General features: G+C 48.0%; 1 protein-coding gene across 9 annotated transcripts in view; it reads right to left on the reverse strand.

Annotated features, from left to right (window-relative positions):
* ERC2 (ELKS/RAB6-interacting/CAST family member 2) overlaps window positions 1–20566 on the reverse strand; it is a 784869-nt gene that overhangs the window by 173232 nt on the left and 591071 nt on the right. For all 9 annotated transcript variants that reach the window (XR_012128892.1, XR_012128896.1, XR_012128894.1 and 6 more), the window contains one exon: window positions 17863–18010. Coding sequence is in view for 2 of the 9 variants with exons in the window: in XM_073230735.1 (XP_073086836.1) it covers window positions 17863–18010 (148 nt within the window). In the remaining 7 variants the exon portion in view is untranslated. The remainder of the gene's footprint in view (window positions 1–17862; window positions 18011–20566) is intronic.

Here is a 20566-nt window from a genome sequence, read left to right on the forward strand (position 1 = left end):
GCTGTGCAGGGAAAGGGCAGCAAGCTGACGGGTTCGATTTGAGGATGTGGAGCCCCTTAGTCCACGCACCTGGGCCATCAGCAGGCGTCCTAGGATTAGCGCTTAGGATGGTGCTTTACCCTCCTGCAAAGGACTTTGGGTTTTTTCAAAGTCTGGGCCATCCACGGAGTGTACTGGGCATGGAAATGTCCCTCATCAGACATGTGCTGGTGGCAGGGACCTAACACAACCCTCATCGCCAAACAGAAGTCCCCGTGTAGCAGCCGTCCTGGTGGGGGCACTGCCACTGGACACGGGCAACTCCACACCTCCGGAGGCAATGTATTAAATGGCTTACATGGGACATCCTCCCCTATCGTGTGACACAGTTTGAGCTTGTTGGTGACAGCTGCAGACCGCCTGCCCTGATTCTGTCTTTTTGCAGGGGGCCCACATCTTCAGACATGTCAATACAGTTCTGCTGTTATCTCTGCTTATCTTGCCTAATCGTTCCTGGTCCTCTCAACTAATCACTCTCCTCTTCCCCTCGTCCCCTCTGTGTCCCCCATCACACGTGGGGGCCATTCCACTGTGCCCCTCCTAGAGAATCATTCCCTGAACAGAGCCTGAACCTGAGCCTTCACATGTGTCCTTCACATGTGTCTGAGCTAAACATTATTTTAAAATAAACAATATACTCCTATGGTGCAATGGTTTCTTAGCATCTGCTGGGCCATGATGACTCATATTCAAGTTTGCAACGATTAAACTCATATCCTGGCGGCCAATTTCCCTGCCATTCTCTCTCTCTCTCTCACACACACACACACACACACACACACACACACACACACACACCAGAATTTTAATTCTAAGTATAAATTTCATTCTTTTCCTAACTGAGTTTTTGCTTTAGACTTGACCTAACTTAATCTGGGTCTGTAGTTCCAACCTGCTGAGAGTTTTCCAATTCTAATTATGCCTTCTACTGTTTTAACTTACTTTCTCCACTCTGAGACATCACACTTCCAGAAGGTATGTTTTCAAAGGCTGGACATAATGAGGTCCACATACTCGGAGGACAGAGCCCAGCACCTCTGGCAGCCTCCCTGTAGAGGTGACAGGCCTCCCCAACTAGCCTCCCTAGGGTGGACTTGCTCAGTCAACCATAAATCCATCCTCCTAGACCACCACTCAATCTTTATTTCTCCATCTGGTTAAAAAGTAAATAAAACATAGGAGACAGAATATGAGTTTCTGGTGTCAAATGCCTAGTTGCAATCCAGGTAGCCTGTGTCTATGCCATTCCCACAATCTGCCTTTATATTAACCTTATCAAAAAATGAAGGGAGTTTAGCAGGCCTTAATCCCACTGACCAAACAAAGAACCCCAGTGATGTTGATTTTATTCTAAGTCTCATAACCATCGATGGAAGAACATGTTCTGGAATCTGGGTGTGAATTATTACCAAACCTACGGTACTTCACCAACACTTGTGTCTTTCAGGCATTTAGAGGTAAAGTTCCGGAGGTAGGTAAAATTCCAAAAAGCCTAAGAAAATGGAAAACTGATTTCCCTATTTTTTGGGTGTGTTTGTCCACTGCTGGCAGGACTTGACACTTTCTCCAAGGCAATCTGGCACCATGTATTAAAATTCAAAATATGCACACCCTAGGGTCTGAAAGTCCCCTCCTGGAAAGAAGCCTAGATGGGTACAGAGGGGTAAAAAGGATAAAAGGATACGCACTGGGTCATTAATCACAGAAGCAAGTAATGAGAAATAAACCAAACGTTCATACATCAGGGTCTTAACAATGATTGAATACCCATTATTCATATGAAAGAATCTGCAGAAGCCATCCAAGAGTGATGTGTATTTATATTCATCAGAAAGAAAGAGCAACATATACTTTGATGGATAGAGAAACAGACGGTAAAACCGAGGTTCATGTACAATAATATATACATACCTACATATAAAGATATATGCGGGCTTATATATGGACGTGTAGAAAGATACCGACACACATGTGCATATGAGAAAAGTCCAGAGAGATGAGCAAAAAAATATTCATGCCAGATGCTTGAGTCTCAGAGAGTTTTACTTTCTCCTTTATTCCTCTGTATATTAACTGACTCTTCAAGAAATCACAGGAAACAGGAAGAGAAACAATAAAAAAAGACATCTCCGCTCCAAACAGAAATGCTGAGATATGAATTATTTCTCCAACTACGGGCACATGGCATAGAAACCACACCAGTTCAAAGGAAGACTCCCGGGACCACCCCTCGGGCAGACTTTGACTCCGACTGTCTTCTATTTTCATGAACTTCAGCAGCCCAGGAGGACACGCAGCCCCGCCTGCCTGGCCACAACCCTCCTCTTTAAAGCCTGGCCCTTTAAATTTCTAATGACTTCACAATCAGCATCACCAATCTCCTTCCAGGCTAGCAGACGGACACAGTACCTTCCTCCAGGAGAGCCAGTGAACAACCTGGCCCTTTTCAAATACTGAGGTGAAGAATGTCCTGACTTCACCGCTGCAGTGAGAGGCATGCCTGTGGCTATGCGAGACAGCTGCACGGACCAGGAAAGTTCCCAAGTGCCTGTCAGGCTCTGAATCAACTCCAGGGCCAAATGCAAATCCTCCCCCAGGGCCCCGGGGCCCTCAGCTGGATCAAGTCACTGTCCATCTGAGTTTCGCCTCACGGGCCAAAGTTTGGGAGTATCTCTTTGCTGGGTCTTTTCAAGTTGAGAGAGTTAATGGTACAGCTCCAAGATCAGGAACTATCTTGTAATAATATGGCATTGCAGTAATGTATAGGCTAAAGTCATGCAAAAGATATTTGCCTCATTCCCACACACTGCGCTTGCTAATTACATAGGAGCTTGGACACTAAGGACTCAGACATAAAGGAGCGGGTTAAAAAGCATAATTATGGCTCAGAAACAGTGGGTGCCTGGGGGCATTTCAGGCCAGGTCCGACTCAACAAAACAAAAAAACCAGCACCCAAACTGAAATGGTCGGCTGCCCCTCCCTCCTCCTCTCTCTCTCTCTCTCAATCTCATCTCTTTCCCCCATTTTGGGAAATAACTCATAAAAAGAATAATGCCCCATAGTGATTATTTAGGAGCAGACATAAGATGGAAACTGGTTGCAAAAAACAAAGCCAAAAAAGGCTTTTAGTTTTGGAATATTAAGGCTAATGGCCCAAAGATCTCTCAGGTTCTGGAGCTTTATAGGACCCTCTTTGAAATGTATGCTACTGAAGAAAGACATCGAACTTCCAGATCCCATAGGCTGTGTAATTGAAGCAAGCTGTTCTTTTATCCTTGGTATGGTGGGGGTGGAGCACATTAATGAAACACCCAAATCATTACCAACCAACCCCTCTTACATGTGCAGAAAACAAGAACGTGCCCTAGGAGGTGCCCAAGCTTCATCTCACCCAGAGCAAGCGCTCATGGGTAGAAGTCACCCAGCAATTGGGTCTCAGAAGCCATCTGATCATCAATCAAAAATGCAGGTTCCAAACTTACTTCACATTTGCAGTTTTCGTATCAGGCTCCCCTTAAGCATACATGCCAGCTCCCTGCTGTCTTGGGTATCAGATGGAAGGAAACCTTCCAGCCGCTGGGCGAGGCCAGCCTCTCCTTTTCCTCCTGAACCATCTCCTTCCTCCCAGCTTCCTCCAGAGCAATTCTCCCTGCAGACCTTCAGGGAGATTCACCTCTACCCGGGCGGGTGGGCATTTCCCTTGCCAGGAACACCTCTCCCTACAAACCGATGTCCTACGCCTCCATTACATCTAGGCTGACAATGGATCTCGTTAAGACCATTTCTGCAACTAAAAGGTCCTGGGGAGTAAAGAAAAGCAGAAGTGGGGGTCAGAAGGTCTGAGTTAAATGGTCAAAGTTAAGTAACTTAAGAGCTGTTAAACTGCCAGCAACCTAGTCAACCTCTCTGAGTCTGTGCAAACGCATCATCAGGCTACTGGGTATCAAGGGAGGTGCTCTAGGCACCTGAGCCCAGCCTATGGCTTCCGATTCCTCGTTCTGGCCCTGGAATGTCTGGAACAAGGCTCAGATCCTCTTTGTGCTCCAACAAACCCTGTTGACCCACTGTGTCTCTCGGGCCTTGTACCACTGAGTACCCTGTGCTCGCAGCCTGCATCCACTGCCGTTATGTGGTCCCGTACCAGCCCCTGGCTCTTCTGCTCACAACTGCAGCCAAAAGTCATCCCAAATCTTGCTATTTATTTTACCTGTATAGCACCTGGATTTCCAAGGCTACCTATACGGAGAGGGCAAGCATTTGGGGCCCCAGGATTCCCACCTTCGGTGGGTGCTGACTTCCGCCATTAGGTCAAACGCTGGTCTCTCTCCATTCTAATTTGTGACTTTGCTTCTTGACCTATTCCTCAGATTCCTCAGCTTTTGGTGTCCCTCCTCTGAGATCCCGAGGGTGTAGGTCAGAAGGCTGGCCCTGCAGCTGGTATCTGGTGAAGATGGGGAAGAAGTTCATGAGGCCATCTCAGAGCAGAGCCAGGCTTAGGAACGGAGGCCGCAGTTGACAGAACTACTTTAAGCATTCAGACACATGGCAATTATTTCTGAGAATTCGCGTTGAGATGGCTAGAAACATTACAGAGAACTGGACGTTAAAAGAATAACCTGTGTCACTTTTATCATTCTTTTTGTCTTCCATTCTAATTTGTGACTTTGCTTCCTGACCTATGAGCCTGTGGGACACATCACTGAACTTTTGGGGAGTTCGAGTCACTGAATAGCTAGGAAAGGCCCACGATGGCTTGCTCTCTCTCTCTCTCTCTCTCTCTCTCTCTCTCTCTCTCTCTCTCTCAGCTGGCCACTGCTGATGAATAATCAGGAAAGGGCTCCTTTTCCCCTCTTTTCACATTTTCTTACTTTCTCCGGGCACCTCGCTGAAGTCCTGGGAACGTCACGGGCCCATAAGGACCTTGGTATCAGCATGAGCGTGCACCAGCCCTGCCCCTGAATAAGTAAGTGCAGGGTGTTTGTTTTGCTCCAGAAGCTCTTGCTTTGATTTGCATTTCAGCAGCATGAGAGATCTGAGAAACATGCTGACATGCTGGTAAACTATCAGGAAAGTATTGCTTTAACTGAAGAGTGAGGCCTCCGCTTTCCCAGAATGTTGCTTGCATTCTGGGTTTGACAACAGAATGTACCACTTAAAAAACAAATAAAGGCATTAACAAACAAGCTGGACCCGAGAACTTTACTTCAGATGGTTCCAGGTAAGGACAATAACCTACAAATCAATCAACAGATTGAGCAGAGGGGGTAAAGATGTGGTGCTGTTTCCTTGATCCCTATCTGGATTCCCAGAGTTCCAGGGAACATTCCAGAAGTAATTTGGCTTTTGTGCACAGTGTACAAGGACCAATGTTTTTCAACAGAATTTCATAAGGAGATGTGGGGATAATTTTCAGTCCTGCTCTTGGGCAGAAGCTGAAAATTGGGTGTGGCTATGAGGACAGAAATGGGCTTTCTATGCGACCGCTTCTGAAAAACTGCCCCTGAGATGAAAAATTGCCTGCCTTTATCCCACGGAGATTTTATGGTGAATTTGCCCGAGAGGATTCCTGCTCATAAAAATCTGCAAAGCAGATCTGTTAAAACAAACCTGTAATTATGAACCGAACAAGAACCTCACTGAGATAATTTTACAGCTCTAATACCCGCTGATTCAATAACGCCCAAACCTGATCAGACTCGTCAAAGTTGACAATATTTGCGTCCCCTAAAGGTGGCTACGGAGCAGGCATGACTGGCCACCAAACTGGGTGAGATGCTAAAAAAGAATAAAGGATAGGATGGTAGTTTGCAACCCAAGCAATTAAAAATACTCAGCAATGCTTTTCTGCATTAAGCTGTTTGGCAGCAAAAAAAGGGAGAGCTTATTATCAGGTATATTTTTTTGGACCCAATTCTAGAAATGGAAGTGAAATGATAGGATGTGGCCAAGCTGGTGTGTGTGTGGGTGACCTGGCGAAGGGATGTGGAGTGCCCGGCTCCAGCCAACACGGGGCTCCTTCCTTTCTGGAGGGACGGAGGTGCTCCAGGCTGCCTGTGAGTCCTCACAGACCCCTCCAATGCTCAGTGCACTTATTAGTCAACCAAAGCATCACACATCACTCTCAAATTTTCCTCAGAGAAAATACTTCCTCATTTCCCTTGGTCTTGCTCAGAACATTAATATTTGTTGGACAGCGCATTTTTTAAGTGGGAAGATATTTCAAAAATCAACATACTATGGTTTCTTTCAAAGAATATGTTCTCAGCTAAAGGCTGAGGCTTTCTTCCTGTGGGGGTGAGCCATTATTGGCCACGGTTCACCAAAGTTTCCACCAGCTAACAATAAAAAATTACGTCCCGTTCTAAAGAAACAGAAGAAAAATTATAGTGAAGTTGTGCATTTCCTTTCCAGTCCCTGAAGACAATATGAAGAACTGGCTCAACGTGCCAAATTAAGTCCTGAGAATTTATCCGTATCTAATCAGGATTAGCCAATGTCACAACGCTGGACACGGCCTTGACATAATTTATATTCAACGTCCGAGGTGCTGGGTTCAGTGTGGCTCATTCCAGCCCGGACACAGGAGGGTGTGTGGAGCGGACCTGCCGTGGCCAGAGAATCCCAATCATCAGGACAACCAGAAGGAGGGCTTTTCGGGTTTCTGCATTCCCAGGCGGTGCCCTCAGAATGTGGCAACGGGCTTAAAGAACTCCCTACCCAGGGGCATACAGGCGTTGAAGCAGAAAAGCTGCTGTTGAACCCCACTCGGCTTCTCGCCGAAACTGGGGGACCACCTGCGCCTTGGCCAGCTCTGGAAACGATTCTAAGTTACATATTCGGACTGAGGAAGATTAAGACTCCTGAAGGCGGGCTGGCCAGCTCCATTCGGGTCGGCTCCTTCCCATTTCCCATCCGTACTTGCCAAGAGCAGAAAGAGGCAACTGGGACATTTGCTCATAGTATCTGCTGTTAAGATAAATCAGCAACACTTCAGTGTCTTTGGCTCATAAAAAATAATCCCCTGGAGATGGCTCTTCCCCCTCCGAAATAGCGACTTTCTGTTTCCCTGCCTCACCCAGGACTGCATCGCTCAGAAGCTCAGGACACAGAGCCCCTCTCCCTGGAAGCCCGGCCTCATCCCGGGAGGCCTCCGGAGACCCCGGCCCCAGAGATCCCCCCGGGGTCTGGACAAGCCAGACCGTGGCCAGGGGATCTGGGCGTTCCTCTCCTGGCAGGAGGACGCCTGCACCCGCCCTGAACAGGGCCCTTTCCAGGCAGCATTGGCACCTTCCACACTATTTATTTTTCTTCAAGGATGAAGCAGGGTCTGGCTCCTAGGAAAGCAGAAGTGGGGGTGGGGGTGCTGTTTATAAATAAACCCTGTCACTCACATTCTTTCCTCTTTGGTCAGAGGAGGGAGTCACACTGCGTGGGTCTGTGTCAATGGACTGTCACCAGAGGCCGTCTGGGACCATCACTCCTCAAAGCACGGTGCCACCCCGTGCAAGGAACAGGACACTATCCCGCACCGCAGGCTGAGAGCGATGCCCGGCACACACGTGCAGCCCGCAGGGTTGTCACAGACCTTGCCCCAGAGAAGATGCTTCACACTAGTGCCTCTGCGTGAAGGAGGGGGGAAACAACACACCCACTTACAAGAGGGTGAGCCGAGCTGCTTGCACACCATCATAGAACTACTAAGCAGGGTTGAGTCCACGTGACACGGCCAAGGGCCTAAACTCCGGAGCCTTCTTTCTTCCTGTCCTCTTCGAAATCTAGAGTGCTCGAACCGTCCCTGGTAGGAAGGCGGGCCAGTACCTTGCAGTGGGAAGGCCAGGGGGCTGAAAGAGCTACCCCTATAGGCAGATTCAATGGGGGCATCTTCACCGGACCGCCTGTCGGCTCTGTGACTTGGGTTTCCCCATCTGCAAACTGGGCATAAAGACGGTACTACTACCTCTTGGGGTTTCGGGGAGGATTGTAACAAAAGTATAATACTGTGCCCAGAATACCGCTTCTTTAAGAAAAGATAGCTGTGTTAATAAACTACTGCACAATGCACCTCTCCTGCTCAACTGAGGCTCCATGAGCAGACACTGCGATGTGCCCGTGTGTACTCAAAGTCCTCGGGGTTCAGCAGGTACTCCATGTGCCGGCCGTGTGCATGTGCTGGAGTGGCCGCTGATGACCAAAATTGCAGGGAGTGCGGAAGGGCATCCACTGCCTTCACTGTACAGGTGGGGAAACTGCATCTGAGCGAGGCGCAGAAAGAGCTGCCCCAGGCTTCTCCGTGCGCTGGGGTCAGAGTTGGGCTGGAACTCTGATCCTCCTCAGGCCCATCCTTTGACCCCATGCCTTCTAGCACCTGCGGGGGCTTCCTCAGTGAGGATGGCTGCCTTACCTAGTTTAAACACTTAACATCATACCTTCCAGACGGCTGCTTGCCATCAGACATCTCAAGGAGCTCTGGGCCTCCAAACCCACGGAGACTGACAACAGGCAGTGGCTGGCCTCGTGACCCACACGCCTACTTCCCCCCCAGCACCCGGAGGGCCTGGGGCACCCCCAGGGCGGCCTGAAGTAGTCGGGGGTCTGGCTGGCTTCTGAGCTGTGTCTGTAATTCTGGGAGTGCTGGGCCCTGAGAGAGGAAATAAGCCAGCCCTGAGAGGATCGGTTAATCGGTCTCTGAGGCATCAGAACCCCCCTGAATCGAGACCTTCTGAGCTGACTTTCCTGTTCAGCCCATTTTCGTTTTCTGAAATGACAGCCGCCTTGTCCAATCTGAACTTGTAACCTCTTTGCACAATTCCATTCCCAGACTGTGTTAAAGATCCTTCATGGCCAACGGGCATTTCCCAGTGGCCCTATCATTGCGGAGATAAGAGGGCTGGTTTTGGTTGTTGGGTGGGTATTTTTTTTTTTTTTAAGAATAATCTCATCTAAACATTGGTGTTGTGGGGTTCTGGCTCCCCCACCTTGTCAACTCAGCAACTGCACCTGGGACTCGGACCTGAGAACAGGTTGCAGCTCTCCTGGCTGCAGTTTGTCCCCACTGAGGACCCTGGTGGTACGTGGCTTCACGGGGCCCACCTCCACCTCCCTGTCTTTGCTCACATGTCTCAGGGAGGCCTCCTCGAACACCCTATTCAAAATCACCCCTAGACTCCTTGCAAGATGTCATCTTTATTTTTTCCCCGCAGCTTTAACTGTCACTTGACATGCTGTATTTGATGCCTTCATTTTTGTTTCATTTGTCCCCTCCACTTGGGGCAGGGATTTTGTGTTTTGTTCACCACAGTGTCCCCTCTTTCCAGAACAGTCTCTGGTACATAGTAGATGCTCAATAAAGATTTGCTGAGTGTCCCGCCCACTTCTTCCCACACCTACTCCTCTAAGAAGTTTTAAAAATCTCCCTCTGCCTCTTGCTGTCCCACTGTGCTGACCATTTATACAACCTCCAGGAATATTCTGCTCCAAGCCTGTGAGTGGCAGGTTCTCAGAGTACAGTTTTTGACTAACTTAACAAAAGCAGTTGACATTTATGTAAAAACTGACAAATGTCAAGTACTTTGGAGGAAAGGCTATTTTGTTAATTCTCTAAAATCCTTAAAACACCTGTAGCTCCTGTATTTCAACTTTTGGGCATTAGTCCTAAGGAAAATAACAGAGAAGAAAAAAGATTTATGTACTGAGATATTCATCAAGTTAACAATTACAGAAGTGAAAAAGTAGAAATGAACTGAAACCCCAATAGGAGAATGATAAAATTAACTATGGCAGTGATGGAAATCATACAGCTAAGATGTATGTTTTTGAAGGCTTTTAAGGACATGGGAAAATTCACACGACATTACATGTTAACAAGGCTAAAAAACCTTTACTATGTACTCTGTCATGTCTTTGTTCAAATATGTATGTAGACAATGGAATGTAGGAAACAATAAATCTTAATGACAGTTATTTCTGAATGGTGGGATTATGGGTGATTTTTAGTTTTTTTTTTTTTGCATTTCTGTAAGTTTCTATAATAATGAGCATTATTACTTTTATGATAAAACATTTACTTCTGGAAAAGAATCATTTACAAAATCAAATCTTGATTACTTTTTAATGTAGCGCATTATCATGGGTTAATTAAAAAAATAGTAAGCATGGAAGATTCTGAACTTTGACCTCTCCCTTTAGCATGTTGCAAAGAATGAAGAAAAAAGTGACATCTTCTAGAAGAGAACCTGGAGCTGAGTAAGAGCAAAGATAAACTACTGGAAATGCTCAATTCTGTGTTTCATAACTCTTTCTGTAATCCTAAGAAAGAAGGGTATTAAATTATTACTTGTAAAAGCCCAAAAAGAGGAAATTCTGAAGGCAGGGAAAGGCAAGCTCATTTGCACAACAATGCTGATCTGGAGCAAAACCACTCTGACCTATAAAGACAGTTACTGCAAGGGGCAGTATAAAGCCAACAGGGATGGAGAAAGGACTTTTCTTTCATGGTGAAATTCAGTCAGGAAGACACAAGGGCAGAAAGTCAGCTCTTTTTTCAATTCATTTGAAATGATAAGGTGAAGACAGCCTGAGTGGGCTTTTAATTATTTGATGAGAGGAAGGAAAGGAGGGAGAAAAAAGGGACCAGAAGAAATTTGTTTCTTCTTTATGTCAAATGAGGAGGAAGAAAATGGAAAAGTAAAGGGGAAAAAAGGCCTTCATGCAAGTGTCTTGAGAACAAGACACAAAGGCTGCAAGAGGCGAGGGCCAGCATTGCACGCCGGGAACAGAACACGCAGTGCACGGGGAAGCCCGCAGCCTCGGTTTCCCTGTGGCAGTGGTGAGATGCCTGGTGATGCCGGAAGAAATAAGTCACCCTCACCAGCGTGCACAGGTGATCTCAGGTCCCGGCGGAGCCGGCGGGGCCATAGGAGGGGCTGCGAGGTCCAAACCTCTGGACCTTGGTTTGCTCTGAAATGGGATTAATAACACCTGGTTCCTAGTTGGGGGGATTAAATGAGATCACAGTCTGTAAATCCCTAGTTCAATGCCAGGTATACAGTAAGAGTTCAAAAACCATTGTTAGCAACTCGCGCTCTAAAATGTGAGTTGAAAAACCACTGTGAGGAGAAGGGATGCTGTACACATTACTAACACCCACACATTAGTGCTAGTGAAGCAATGTCAGTCTGAGATTCCCCCCAAATCCACGCATTGCAACAGCTGGATTCCCCCCTCCGGAAACACATGGCTCCCTGGGGGCCGACTTCTGGGGGGGCTTTTCCCACGTGTTCTCAGAGGCAGTGCCGGACAGGTTGAAGTCGAGGGGATTTTGAACATGTCTAATCCAATCAGAGGCTTGGTAAAACATGCGTTATCACTTAAAGTATAAATGTTTAAAAATAGAGCACAGATGTGAAATTTGAATTAAAAAAAGAGAGAGAGAGAGAGCTTCTTGGCATCTGTATGCCAGCCTGCTTAGGTCCCCTTTGGTGAAGGCTGTTACTCTGATGCGATCTGCCAACTGCTAGACACCGTAGGGGTGCTTGAAATACTGCAGCGAAGTCGGGCGATCACTCTGAAACTGAATTCAAAGTCAGACCCATCTTTTCCTTTATGTACTTCTAAAAGCAATGGCAAAGTTGGTCTTATGCTTTTCTACTTAAAAAGCATAGAATGCGTTTTTCTAAAACTAGCAATAGGTACACTAGGATCCTTGAAAACCGGAGAAAGTACCACGGTTAGATGGGCATTTGCCACAAAACACAGGCTATGGAATGCCAATCAAACAATTCATAGGGATTCTTACTTGTGCAGGAAGCATTCTCTGCCTGCACCCCCCAACCCCCAGCAAGCAAAGATTTTTGAACGTAACACCTTTACACCAAGAAATAGCAATTTGCTGTCATATATTTTATGAGGCAATATCTGTCTTCCTGGCAGAGATGATAAGAAGCCCAGGCTCAAGGGCAAAGTCCCTATCTGCATCCATAGCCCGAGGGAGGGGGCCCAACACAACCCCTCCTAAAGGGCTCCATAAATGTTTAGGGACTTAAAAAAAAAAAGGCTTTGTTCCAGTGAAAGACTCAGAAAGTGGTTCCTCAGCCAGCTTGATGCTCTGGGAAGATGCACTTCTAATAAGGATTTGAGAGACGAATGGAATTGCAGGGAACAGACTTCACCTGCACGATCTTTGGGTGCTATTTTGTGTTGCAGCTGGCAAACTGAAGGGCCCCCTGAGTGTTAGAGCTGCGATGACAGCTGTCTAGAGCAGGGCGCGCCTCCAGGCTAAGGGAGCAGGCCAGAGTCCCGGCCGATCACCAGGAGGGAGCTGTTATCAGAACACACAGCAGGTTGGGCTCACCCCCACCGGAGCACCTGCCCAAGAGGGAAGTGAGTATTCTTTTCTAGAGACGGGTTCAGGAGAACACACCGTGTACACACTTTGCATAGAAGTCAATGATGAAGAGAGACGTGGCTGGATTCTACCAGTGGGGCACGGACAGCAGAAGCCAGAGTGAGACTGCGGTAAACACTAGCACGTTTGCATTTCGGCACCTGGATGTGGGAGAGGCCGCGACCCATCACCTGCTGGGGTTCAGGTTTTTCTGGAGCTCATTGGACCACAATACCAGGCTGTGGGAACCCTCCGGCAGGGCTGCCTCTGCTGTGTAATCGGGCGCACCTCTAGACCCAGAGCGGGTAACCAAAGGTCATCGCATGCACCGCACTGGAAGTGTAACGGGGAAGCGCAATGGTGTGTGGCCTCAAGTAAAGGGGGAAAGAGATGCCTGGCTGGCAATCCCATGCAGCTGCTTCCCGCTTCCCTGACCGGACGGCTCAACCTCTGCTGAGATCCAGTTCCAGCTAGGATTCCATCCTGACGGCCAGCACTCCTGGACACTTCCCAGGGCAGCTTCCTCCTCCAATTCTTGGCCACACCTATTTGGCTAATTCTTGATGCCACTCTGGACAGAACAGGGGAGAGGAAGATGCTACGCAGATGGACTGCAGTGTGTGGACCTGGCAGAGCCTCCAGAATTTGACTGGATGTAGGATTTTTTTATGTGCCAACTCTGGGGGAAAACACAAAGAATCAGTGGATGAGGCCCTGGTCTTACTTAACATGCCTTCCTGCTGGTCACCGACCTGTGCATTTCCTGGGAGCCAAAAGCAAAGCCCAGAACTGGTAGGAAAGGGGAAAAAAAAAAAACCAAATGGAATTTATCTCTCTGATCGCACAAGTATTGTAACCAGTCCTGAGAAATAAGCTGGTTCTAATTTGATCCAAACAACAGTGTCTGGCCCTCATTGTAAAAAGGCGTTTTCATCAAGGATGTACATATCACGACTTCAGCACACAGGGGAGCATTCGGGAATAAGGTTTAGGGGAAAGACTTGGTTTTAAGCCTTTTTCAAAAACCCTCTCGCAGCAGGCAATATCCAGTGATTTCAGAATTAACTATTTTGATGTCAGTCCTTTCCGCGAGGGTGGAGTAAAAAAGGTCGGGGCGATTGGATTCAAGACACAAAAGGAGGAAAGATGGTAACTTTTAATAACACTTTTTAGAACGAATCTCCCTAAAGAACCACAACAATTAAAAATTAAAAATTAAAAAATTCACTCATTCCTACTTGAGATGCTGTCCCAATATGGTAAAAATCTGGAAGCCAGATTTTTTTTAAAAGGTGGAGTGAATGTCAGAGGTGTATACTTGTGAAGAAACAGAATCGGGAAGAGTACACTTATGTGTCTACGCCCAAACTAGGATTCATGCTGCATCTTTTTATGCAACAAGTGACAGAAAGTAATTTGCGCTGCTCTCTTGATACCGTCCTCAGCCTAGGACCACCCCCCCACGTCGACACCTGGAGAGCGTCACAAAGATTCTTTCGTTGCTAAGCATAGTTGGAATTTCTCAGCTCATTTCATATCACCTTCTCCGGCTCTCTTGACAGATGTTTAACAGGAGTTTAAGTATTTCTAGGCAAACGGATTTATGAGACACTCGGAAGTTTTCAGGGATGACACGGAGGGGCCCCCTCATGACGACAAGTAATATCTGCCACATCTGGAAAGTTAGTGACACTTCATTCAAGAAGAATCCCAGATCTGGGGGGTAGGATGGGAACAAAAAGGGAGTGAAGAGATTTGGAGGAAAGGTTCAAAATGGCCACGACTGCCAATGTAAGGATGGGGGGCGGCATCTCGGTAACGTGTCTGGCAACAGGGGCATGGCACTGTTTTGTGGTGCGCAATTTAGCAAACGGGACGCACCTTTCTTACCAACGCTTGTAGGTGGTGACTTCCTGGGATATCAGGGTGAGCGGAATTATGAAGCTAAGCCTTGACTACTGATAGATGATGTCCGTCATTTTCATAAGCTTCCCTGGTGATTCTCTCCCCCATTCATTTATACGTCTGACAAATACCTGCTGAATGCCCGCTATGTGTGAGCCGTTGTGCTAGGCCTAGAGACAAATGATCAGCAAAAAAGCTAAATTCCCATGGAGCTCATTGGTGAGCAGGGCAGAGAGTCCCTATTCAAATAACCCCAAAACAGATGCCAAACTGCATGTGTAACAGTGCAGCTAAGTGATGGGCACATTCCACAGGAGGGCCAAACCGGGCATCCCCCCAACTGAGGAAGTCCCAGAAGGCTTCCCTGAAGAAGTGAATGGGTGCAAGGGAATTCCTAGGGGAACGTATGTTCCAGGTGGAGGCAACTGCATGTATAGATCAGAGAGCATATGGGTTTGAATTCATCTTTAACCCACCAGCAAAGGAAGCCAGGGAAGGCTTTTGAGCAGCAAGGCTGGAGGATGATGGATGTATCAGGAGACTTAGCTTTAGAAAACATCACGCTTCTGCCCACTGAGTATCTCTACCCTGGTCTGGAGGCCGGCTGCACTTCCCTGAGGTACAGCCATCAACGGGCATCACCTTGAGCAGGCCCACAGCATGGTGGTGGTCACGATTGCCCACCTGCCTGCTCCCAGCACCCAGAGACTGCAGCGCTTGGACTGCAGGGATACGCTGTTGAGACCGCCAGGGAGTCAGCGATGCATTTTGTCCACGGGCCCTGTTCCTACTCTACCTGAAAATCTCATCAGCTGTGATGAGCAGATTCTGACATCAGCTCCTCACGGCTCCAATGGAAGTGGCAATGATTTTTAAAAATGCAAGCTGAGCTCTGGGCCTCCTTGGAGGCTGGAGCCAGGAGCTTCAGACAGTGGCTCTGCAGATGCTCTGAGGGCTACCGGAGAGAGCCCTCCCTGTTCTGAGCCCTCATGGCCTGTCAATTCTGCTTCTTAAATGCACAGAATTTCCGTGCCAGAATATACCGTTCTTCACAGATGCTGTACAAGACTTCTTCACTGCCTCCCCTCCCCAACTTCTGCTCCGACAGGAAGACAGTCCCAAACCACAGCTCTGTCGCTTACAAACACTATGTGTCTGGGTCTGGTTAGTCCCCACTCTGAGTCTCAGTTAAACCCCCTAGAAAAGGGAGCTAATCCCAGCACCCACAGCCCAGCCTGCTGTGAGGATGGTGGGACAAATCCTCAGGGGACCATGCAAGCCACACAAAGTAAACACTCCATACAAAGGGGTGCTTACAAGCACATGGGTCATTATTCTTAGAACCGGCATCATTTGCCACGTGGATATGGAAATTCACGTGCGTGTTCTTGTTTTGTGGCTGGGAGGATGTGGGGAAGGATTTCAAATCTTCATCACTGAGGAGCCCGTGCTCATCCTTCCCTGCCTCTTTTTCCACAACAGCCCTTCAGAGCCTGCCTGAGCCCAGCCGGGAGCCTGACTGTATGGCTGGGGTTTCCCAAATGTGCCCCGTGATATTCAAACCGAGCCTGTCGCGAGTAATGAAGGCTTTGTGCAGGAGCACACTGAAGGGCTCCACTCAATCCTTCCTGGAATCCAGGAGGGCATTTTCATGATGCTGAGCAAGAAAAAAAGCAGCCTTAACAAAAGTCTTTATTGGGAAAAGTGGAGGGAGGTCTAGGGACCTCGGTATCTCAGAGACAGAAAGAAAAATACAATGCACTGCTTCGGACCATAAGGCCTGTGCAGGCCATGGCTCTGCAGCGGTGCCAGGCCCCTGAGCAAGAGAGGGCCACTGAGTAGGGAGCCACTGGCAAATACTTAATGGATGAAATTATTATAGACCAAGAGAGAATGCTATCTCTATGGCCCCCTGACTCTGGCCACTGAGTACTGGAAACATCGGAAGAGGCGAAGGTGAAGATAGGCTTTTATGCACCCCTACGGCCCACGGCAGGGGCCAGCACCTCCTTAGTGGCTGACTAATCTGAGAACTTTGGCTCATATATGCATCGTAGCTGTTCTCAGGGTACCAGCATCACAAGTTCATGGCATATTTATGCTCGGGGGCTATGTCTTAGGTCTGTAAACCTGTGGGAGAGAGCTATAGCAGTTAGGTGCCAGTGGGGAGGGTGCTGGGCTCAGAGGAAGGACTTAGCACAGGAGGAGGCTCATCTTGACTTTCTGTGGCCACGTGGGTGGAAAACCCAGTGTAGAAGTCGCACAGCCCCAAACCAAGAGGTCAGATGTAAGTGGCCGCCGATCCCCGGGCAGCAATAGTGAGGCCCGCTGGGAGGACTGACCCCAATGTCTGGTAGTGACTGGGACCCACCTGCTACAGGAAAGGGTGCCCGGACAGGGCTGTGGTCTCTCTGTCCACAAGGTAGCCCCATGAGAAATGGACCCTGATTCTGGACCAACAGATGGCTTTTCCTTCCTGGGGAGGGCAAGGGTTGGCCCAGGTGTGAGAAGAGGGGGCTTGTCTTCCTCCATCACCCTAGTAGGCAGAGAACCAGTCCTGTGGGCTGACATTGATAAGCACGCACTCCCCGTGGCATTCAGAGGGCCTTGGAGTCACAGGTGGCCCTAGCTAAGATGTGGCAGCCACATTGTGAGACCACAGACCAGTGGGCCACAGGATCTGTGGAACGGATTTCACAATGAAGCTAGAATCTGAGTATTTTTAGCCTTTGCTTCCAAAAGCCCCCAAGTGACACACAGTGGAGAAATAGCGCATGAAGGTCTCAGTGTGATCCTATGATTTTGCCGTATGGTCGAGATGCATTTATTTCCGTGTAAGTCACTTCCAGAAAATGCTCCAAAAAGCAAAGAACTTTCTGCACAAGTTAGGACTTTTTCCCTCCTTCTTTTTCCCTCAGAAGAAATACCGTGGCTTAGAGAGGAGGAAAAACTAGATAACTGGGTAAACAGGTGATAAAATATAATCTATGGCTGGGGACTAATCAATGGCTGGGGAGGTCCCTAGGCAAAGTCTGGCAGTGCCAAGAGGCTGGGAGATGATCCTCGACTGAAAGCTCTTGGGGGAACTAGGTGAAGAACCAGCTGGAAGTACGTAAAGCAAGAAATCAAAAGTCCTGGATGAGGAGAGCCATTTACAGGGCCCAGAAAGGGCGCAAGACAGAAGGTCCATGGGAAAGGTGTCCAGAATTTAATTCATCCTTTCTAGGATTTAGTGTAAAGTCGTACAAAGTCCCCTGGAAGGAAGAGAGCAGAGAGCCATTTCTGGGAAGACGATGCTAATACAAAAGAACAGGAAAGGGCGCTGGCCGCCAACCCCATCAGCCCCAGCACATGCGCGGGACCCAGAGCAGCAGTAAAATGCAGTTCCTGCAACAACTCGGCCCGTTTCCCTCCGACCTGGTTCTAGCTGCTTGAGCCTGCAGGACAGACGTGGGGCCATGAGGAGTAGCTGAACCCGGAGAGCGCACCCACGGCCCGGGCCCCACCCCGCATGCCTTCCGCGCGGAGGCCCCACCTGCTGCTTTAACTGGTGCACTAGGCGATCCTTCTCCCTCCTGAGGGCCATGACCTCTTCCTGCGTCTTTTTCTTTTTGGAGGCAGACAACTCCAGCAAGGCGATGTTTGCATCTTTCTCGCTGATCGCCGCCAGCAGTGCTTCCTGTCTGGTAAAATAAAGATTAGAGTGGTCATTTTTACGAAGAGAGAGACAGACAGACCATTGGCATTGATCGTTGAAGAGAGCCACAGACTAGTGTCTCAGTGGGAAAAATTATGGATAGTGTTTGAGATAAAAGACCTCCTCGACTCAGACTGGACGAAGGAGTCGGGTCAGAATCCCAAGACCCCCACACTGTGTCCCCTGAGAGGGTCACCTTTGAGGGCCTTCACAGACACAGCTGTGTTATTAGAAATGGAGGGAGTCGACTTGACGATTCACTTCTAAGACACTTTCATCCATCTACCCAGTCATCCATCCAGCTGTCCTTCATCCATCCATCCATCCATCCATCCATGTGCCAAGGAAGTTTCTAGGTACGCCAAGACAACGCAGCAAAACTGGGCAGCAATTTCAGAATCAAGTATTATTTTTTTTACGCGTGACTGTCTTTTGAAGGCAGGCAGGGATATTTACTAGGGCTCTCTTACCATTCTCTCCTGCCGTTCCACCAAAAAACCTTTCCTTCCACTCTTTCTTATCTCCGTAATTACTACCCATTATGTAGCCCAACCCCCAAACCTAGAACTCATCCACGATTCCTTTCCTGCTTCTCCACCTGGAGCTGATCCATCAACAACTTCACTAGGCTTTACCATACAATGCATCCTTTACCTATACTACCTATTGCTACCAAACTTGTCCCAACCAACAGCACCGACTCACAGAGCTCACTCACAGTGTCCCTGGTGCAGAGACCAAGGGAAACCTTTAAAACATTAGAAATCTACGGTCCATCATCGTGTCGCATGAAAAATACATTGCTTCACCCATTAGACTTGTAATCCAGACCCTTTACTGATTGACGCCTGCCACTCATGACACCACCTGGCCCCAGCCAGCCCTCTGAGGTTCTCTTGTCCCCCTTTTTCCTTCTTAAGTCATGAGGCTCCAGCGCATCTTGTCCTGAACTGTTATCTGGTCCTTGAAAATGTTAACACTTGCCCTCCCCTCACAGTCTTTGCCATTTCCCCCCTGAACGGAATGCTTCGCCTCCCACGGCTTCTCATGTGAAAGGATCTTAGATATTTATTGTTTGTTGGTTTTTTTGGGCTTGACACTCCATGAAACTGGAACTTCATCTGCTTTGTGCAGCACCAAAACTCCAGCTTCCAGAAGAGCACCAAGCACACAGTGAGTGTCAAAATGTTTGCCCAAGGGAAAAATAAGTTCACTTTGTACTTTTTAGAACTTTGAAGATAGCACTGTACAACTTTTCCTCCTTTCATTTTTTTTTTTTAAATTAGGGTGCTTTGCTACATCTCTGAGCATTGCTTACTCAGAAAAGTCTTAAAGTCACCTCCTCCCATTTTATGGTCCGATTTCCCAAGTTGCAAATTTTAACCTGGAATTTGGGGGGACCGTTTTAGATCACGAAATGTTTCTCCTGGTATGTTTCATTCAGTCCTTGCCACTGAGGGAGTCTTGTCCCGACTCTTTGTGTCACTTCTGCAATGTTGTAGACACCTCAGAAGAGCCCACAGCCCCAGGGAAGCCTCTATAACAGGTACATCCTTCGCATGTAACTCTCAGGATTAAAACCTGGTTGCGATCCTGCTTTGTCTTTCTTTCCTCCCTATCGCCAGGCCGGGCCCCCTCCGGATGTTTGGATAAGATGGTCATTATTTGTATCTCAGACTTTCCCCCTTTACACAGCAGGGAATTGTGTGGACTTTCCTGGGCCCCGCGAATGCCAGGCAGTAGGAGCTCCTGTCAGAGGCTCGGTCAGACACGTGAGAGGCAGAAATGTCACGGAATATCCCTGTTCTCCAGAAGAAAACCAGGGCGGGCTGGACGACCAACAGCGGCATTAATATCCAGCTTCGCAGAGCCTGTCTCCTGGATAACATCTTGAGACAACAGACGCTCCTACAGCTCACAGCCCGTGCGTATTTTACATAAAGCCAAACGGAAGAGGCTGAAGCGACTTCAGATCACCCAGGACTCCTTTGCTGTCTACAGCTGAGCTACAACACACTGGAGGTGGTTGCAGCATTTTACTCTACTCGACCCCAAACCGAAATGCCCAAGTGAAGCCTTCTGCATGGAAACAACTTAACAGATTCTCATTAGGAAAAGGGGGAACTGATAGTAAATTACACTACATCTCTACAATTCACTCTCTGCAGCCACATGCAGCTATTGAAAATGCTATGAAAAAAATGGCATCCGAAAACATTTATACTTGCTGAGAGACAACTTCTCCGTGGGTCTCTTATTTTTGCACATTTTACAAGCAAAGGCACTATCTTCTTTTTCAGTCTCTCAGGAAGGTTTGTATAGTGAACAGCCTTGGAAAAGAGGTAGTGTCTTCCTTAAGATCAAAGGGTAGATGTGTTTACTGCTCTTTATTATAATAGTGTCTCCTTCTAGAGAAAAAGGCAGGCAGGTTACGCTGTTATAAAAGATTCAGTCTCCCTAATCTCAGGACTGCTTGTAATGCAACTCACTGCTACAGCTATTCATTCGGCCTGTCTGCCTCCATGGGATCTGGGAAAAGGGG

The sequence above is a fragment of the Manis javanica genome, chromosome 3 (genome assembly GCF_040802235.1).
Source record: "Manis javanica isolate MJ-LG chromosome 3, MJ_LKY, whole genome shotgun sequence".
Lineage (NCBI taxonomy): Eukaryota > Metazoa > Chordata > Mammalia > Pholidota > Manidae > Manis > Manis javanica.